The 4,608-nt window shown below is 38.2% G+C and overlaps 1 protein-coding gene across 1 annotated transcript; it reads left to right on the top strand.

Moving 5' to 3' along the window:
* The first annotated feature begins 1,025 nt into the window (after window positions 1-1,025).
* On the top strand, window positions 1,026-2,266 carry LOC110216185 (taste receptor type 2 member 41-like). Its single transcript, XM_020997988.2, has one exon. The coding sequence runs from the start codon at window positions 1,026-1,028 to the stop codon at window positions 1,941-1,943; it is 918 nt and encodes a 305-aa protein (XP_020853647.2). The 3' UTR covers window positions 1,944-2,266.
* The last annotated feature ends 2,342 nt before the right edge of the window (window positions 2,267-4,608 follow it).

The following is a 4,608-nucleotide window of genomic DNA, read 5'->3' as shown; positions in this document are numbered from 1 at the left end:
ACCTTAAGATCACATTAGCTTTTTAGGCTGCTATATCATCTATTGACTCACATTGAGTTTGCATTCCACTAATACCCCATCCACCCTGCATTTTTCATATAAATTGTTCTCTGGTCATTCCTCCTCCGGGCTTCAGGCCACCTTTAATTAATATGCTATTGCTTGCTTCATTCTCCTGGAAGTTTGGTGGCTCTGACACCTGGAACTTTTGAAGTACCTTTTACACATTTATCACTATTCTGGTTTTCCTGAAGTAAATTTACTAGCTGGTTATTATTACTAGCTGGTTTTTGTTCTTGGCTTCAATCCTCCAGGGCCCTCCTGAAGGGATGCCTGGCTTCTCCAAGTTATTCTCTGTAAGGGTCTCTGGCAGACCCTGTCTTCCTGTTAGAAGCTTGCCCTCCTTTCCAGGTCACCCCCTTTCCATGCCTTTCTTTCTGGGTCCACTTGGAGTCCTAGTTCATTTTAAAAACTGAGATTATTGACAGGTCTACCATTTGTGCTCTCTTCCCTGTTTCTTCACCATTAGGTAAAGGCCACTCCTGGAGGAGTGTTCATCTTTGAAAAAGAACATTTTGTACATATAGTCACAAAAAGGTAATTCTTCTTTCTTTTACCCTTATCTTTAATGACAGAGCACCACACACAAAATGTGGGGATGAGATGGCCCCGGAAGACCCTTCTAGCTCTTGATATAATAGAAATGCTTAGGTTCCATGATAGGAGCTGAGAGAAATGATTTGCACTGATCCAGGCAAGGAATGAAAATCACATGCAGTTGAAAAGAGCTGAGGTAACTGAGGCTGGTGGAGATTTGCATCTACACAGAGCTGCATAGACCCTTCCCCCCAACCTCACAGAGTCCTCTAATTATACTGTGTCTTGGAGAGAAAGGGTAGATCATTCTCCCTGCACATCTCATCAAGCAAATCAGAAGCTCCATGAATCAGAGGCCAGTAGGGACCTAAGCAAGAGCTGTCATTGTAGGAGTGACTGAAATATTGGGACCATTTATGATCTTTTCCATGGTCTTCTATGTCCTGTTGTGCTCCCTAGGGATCATGGCTAATGGCTTCATTGTTGTGTTACTGGGAAAGGAGTGGGTTCTATGCCACCGGCTGTCTCCCTGTGATATGATCCTGATCAGTGTGGGTGCCTCCCGCTTCTGCCTGCTGTGGCTTGGAATGATACACAACTTTTATTTTTTTTTTCTACCACCAACATATTCCAAAGAGCCTTCCTGCCAGTACTTTGGGATATACTGGGATTTTCTGAATTCAGCCACATTCTGGTTTGCCACTTGGCTTAGTGTCCTCTTCTGTGTGAAGATTGCAAACTTCACTCACTCCATTTTCTTTTGGCTGAAGTGGACAGTCAAGGAACTGGTACCCTGGTTCCTACTAGTCTCCCTGCTAATCTCTTTCATTGTTACCATGCTGTATTTTGTGGAGAATAATGCTTTGTACCAGGCATTCTTGCAGGGGAAGTTCTCTGAGAACATAACCTTATATGGCTTCTTTAGGAATCTAGAAATCCACTATTTTTTTCCTTTGAAACTCATTACTTTGTCTATCCCCTGTTCTATCTTTGTAGTCTCAACAGTTCTGCTGATTACCTCTTTGAGGAGACACTCCTGGAGAATGCAACATGGTACCCACAGTACCCAGGAACTCAGTACTCAGGCTCACACCAGAGCTCTGAAGTGTCTGGTCTCCTTTCTAATATTTTACGCTCTTTCTTTTTTGTTTATGATCACAGATGTTGTCCTTTCTGGCTTTGAGGATACCTGGTTTTGGCCATGGCAAATTGTGATTTATCTGTGCTCATCTATTCATCCCTTCATCCTTATCCTTGGCAACTCCCACCTAGAAGGGGCACTCATGAAGCTTCTTCTTCAGCCTAAAACCTTCTGGAATGACAAGAGGGTATCATCTCCTACCTAAGACATGCACCTCTGTCTCCCATACCAAAGAAAAGACTCTACTGAGAAGTAGGGCACAGCATATCCTGTGACCTCAAAGTTTTCATCCTATTGAAGTCTGGATAGAAATTAAACATTTTCCTCATTCATTATTCCTGTACTCAGATATTCAGATGAATCTGTGATCTTATGGATATAGGAGTGTCTGACTTCCAGTGAGGAAGTTGATGCCTGTCTACACCTGCCCACCCTGCTTCCCTCTTGTTCTTCCTTGAGTTCACCATAAGGAGTCTCCAGCCTGCATATTTGAGGCCTTCTTTTCTCGTGACATTTGGACATTAGAATACTCAGGTTATCCTCTTTGTGGAATATATGGATGTTGCTTCTGCATATCACTCAAACAGAGGTTGGAGTCAGTTTAAAACTGGAAGGGAATGTGAGAAATAATTTTTAAAAAAATTATTATTTCCACAAAAGTGCAGTGGATAGGAATGCAGTCTGAGGGCTAGGTGGAAGTTAAACGAAGGGAGTTATATTAGAATAATAAAACACTCTTGGTGGTGAACAAAATAACAGTTGGAAAATCAGTTCAATTAACATGTTCCCAAGAAAGGGCCAGGGTCCCTGAAATGTGGGGAGTGGGAGATGTAATTAGGGGTGGAGACTCATATGGGAAAATTAAATGCTTGAGATAACCTGTAACCTCCATAATACCCAGAGAATGGGGAAACAGGAAGGAAATTCGAATGGGGAATAGGGAATAAAAATGTGTGCATTTGTCAATACAGGTGCTCTCACATGTGTGGGACACCTGGCCTTCTCAGTTTGTTAATAAACTTCTTCCTGTTTCAACAATGATTTCATGGAATTTGTGACATTTATCTAGATAACACTCTTGTCATCTTTCACCTTTGTCACTGTGTCCTATTCTTCTAAGAAAAGAAAAAATCATGTAGCTTTCAAAGAAAATTTTTTTTCTTTTTGAAATAACCACAGTGACTTTCACGAATGATCACCTCTGGGTTGTCATTCCAAAAACCAAACAAATGCTTTGTCTATCACAGTATCCATGTGATGAAACCACTGTATTTTTCTATCATTAAAAAATAAAACTTAAAGTTTCTTTTTAAATGTTATTTTAAAGCCTTTGAAAAATCAGTGTGAGGAAATCTTGGTTAAAGCATTAATTATGGTAGGCAGACTGTAAGAAGCTCAGGTTGTTAGAGGCAATACCAGATAGTAGTAGAGGCCATAGTAAGTAATTTTTTTTTTTTTACTGAGAGGAAATTTATATAATTGTCTTTGATTTAGAGCTGAAGAGACCTTAGAAGCCATTTACATGGGAGGAAAATGAAACCTAGAGAAATGAAATCACTCCAAAGTCACACAGGTAACTTGAATTCAGGTCTTTGAGTCCAAATCAAAGGACCAGTGGTTCCAACTTCTTTGTTTTTTGACCTTCTTTCAACAACAGTATACTATGAATCTCTAAGGTAATTTAATATTATTACTACTTATAATATCTAAAATGATAACTTTTGTCCTCAAAAGCTCAAAATTAAAATTTAGATTATATAATTTAAAAATAAACATTAAGGACCAATTATAAGGGACTCAATAAGGTCAAATTGTTTACTTCTTGTATATGAAAATGTTATCAGTACTTTTATGACTAAAGGCTTGGGCTGAGCTGAGTATGATGGGGTGATTCTAAAAAATGGTGTAGGGAGAGATTAAAAAGGAGCAACTATCTTATACAAATGAGGCAAAAAAGGAAAAACTGATACAGAAGAAGCTAGTAAGGGGGAGGGTGGGTAGTGCTGAAATATTCCTCTCATCAGGAATGAATTAAAGAGGGAACAACCTACATATCTAGAAGGGTATAAAAGTCTTCTAAACTCAGAAAGAAATAAGGGGGCAAGGGGATAGGGTGGGGTGAGAGGATAAGGGAAGGTCTCTTGGAGGGGTGAGTAGGTTAAGGAACAGGAGGGCAAGGTTGCAGGTAAAGCGGAAGAGTGAGGAAGGATAGGAATATGGTGGATGGGTAGTGAGGAAAACTAGGAAGGAGGAAAATGTACAAGTAATTATAGCTTAGAATGTTAATGGGATGAAATTACCCATAAAATGGAAACCAATAGATTAAAAATCTAAATCCAACAATATGTTGCTTTTAGGAAAGGATATAAAAGTGAGAGATACACAGAAACATAAAATAAAGGCCAGGAGTAGAATTTGTTATGTAAAAAAAGTAGGGGTAGTAATCATGATCTCAGATGAAGTTAAAGCTAAAATAGATTTAATGAAAAGAGAAAAATAGGGAAATTACACTATGTGTCAGCCATATTATTCAATATTATTTTAGACCATTTAAAATAACTAGACAGTAAAAAATACCTGAGAGTATACCTGCCAAAACAGACACAAGAACTGTATGAACATAAACTAAAAACACTTTTTATACAAATAAAGTCAGATCTAAATAATTGAAGTAATATTTATTGTTCATGGGTAGATAAAGCTAATATAATTTTTAAAAAATGACAATTTAACCTAACTAATCTATTTATGTAATGCCATCCCAATTAAATTACTAAAAAATTATCTTACTGAGTTAGAAAAAATAATAACAAAGTTCATTTGGAAGAATCAAAGGTCAGGGACTTCAAAGAAACCAGGGGAAAAAAGAT

The sequence above is a fragment of the Phascolarctos cinereus genome, unplaced genomic scaffold (genome assembly GCF_003287225.1).
Source record: "Phascolarctos cinereus isolate Bilbo 61053 unplaced genomic scaffold, phaCin_HiC Scaffold_1;HRSCAF=81, whole genome shotgun sequence".
Classification (NCBI taxonomy): Eukaryota; Metazoa; Chordata; class Mammalia; order Diprotodontia; family Phascolarctidae; genus Phascolarctos; species Phascolarctos cinereus.
Note: the sequence above shows the minus strand (reverse complement) of the source record. Positions and strands in the feature narration are given on the sequence as shown.

Coding starts and splice junctions, on each gene's coding strand:
- LOC110216185 (XM_020997988.2), top strand. CDS start 1,026: ATGGTCTTCTATGTCCTGTTGTGCTCCCTAGGGATCATGGCTAATGGC.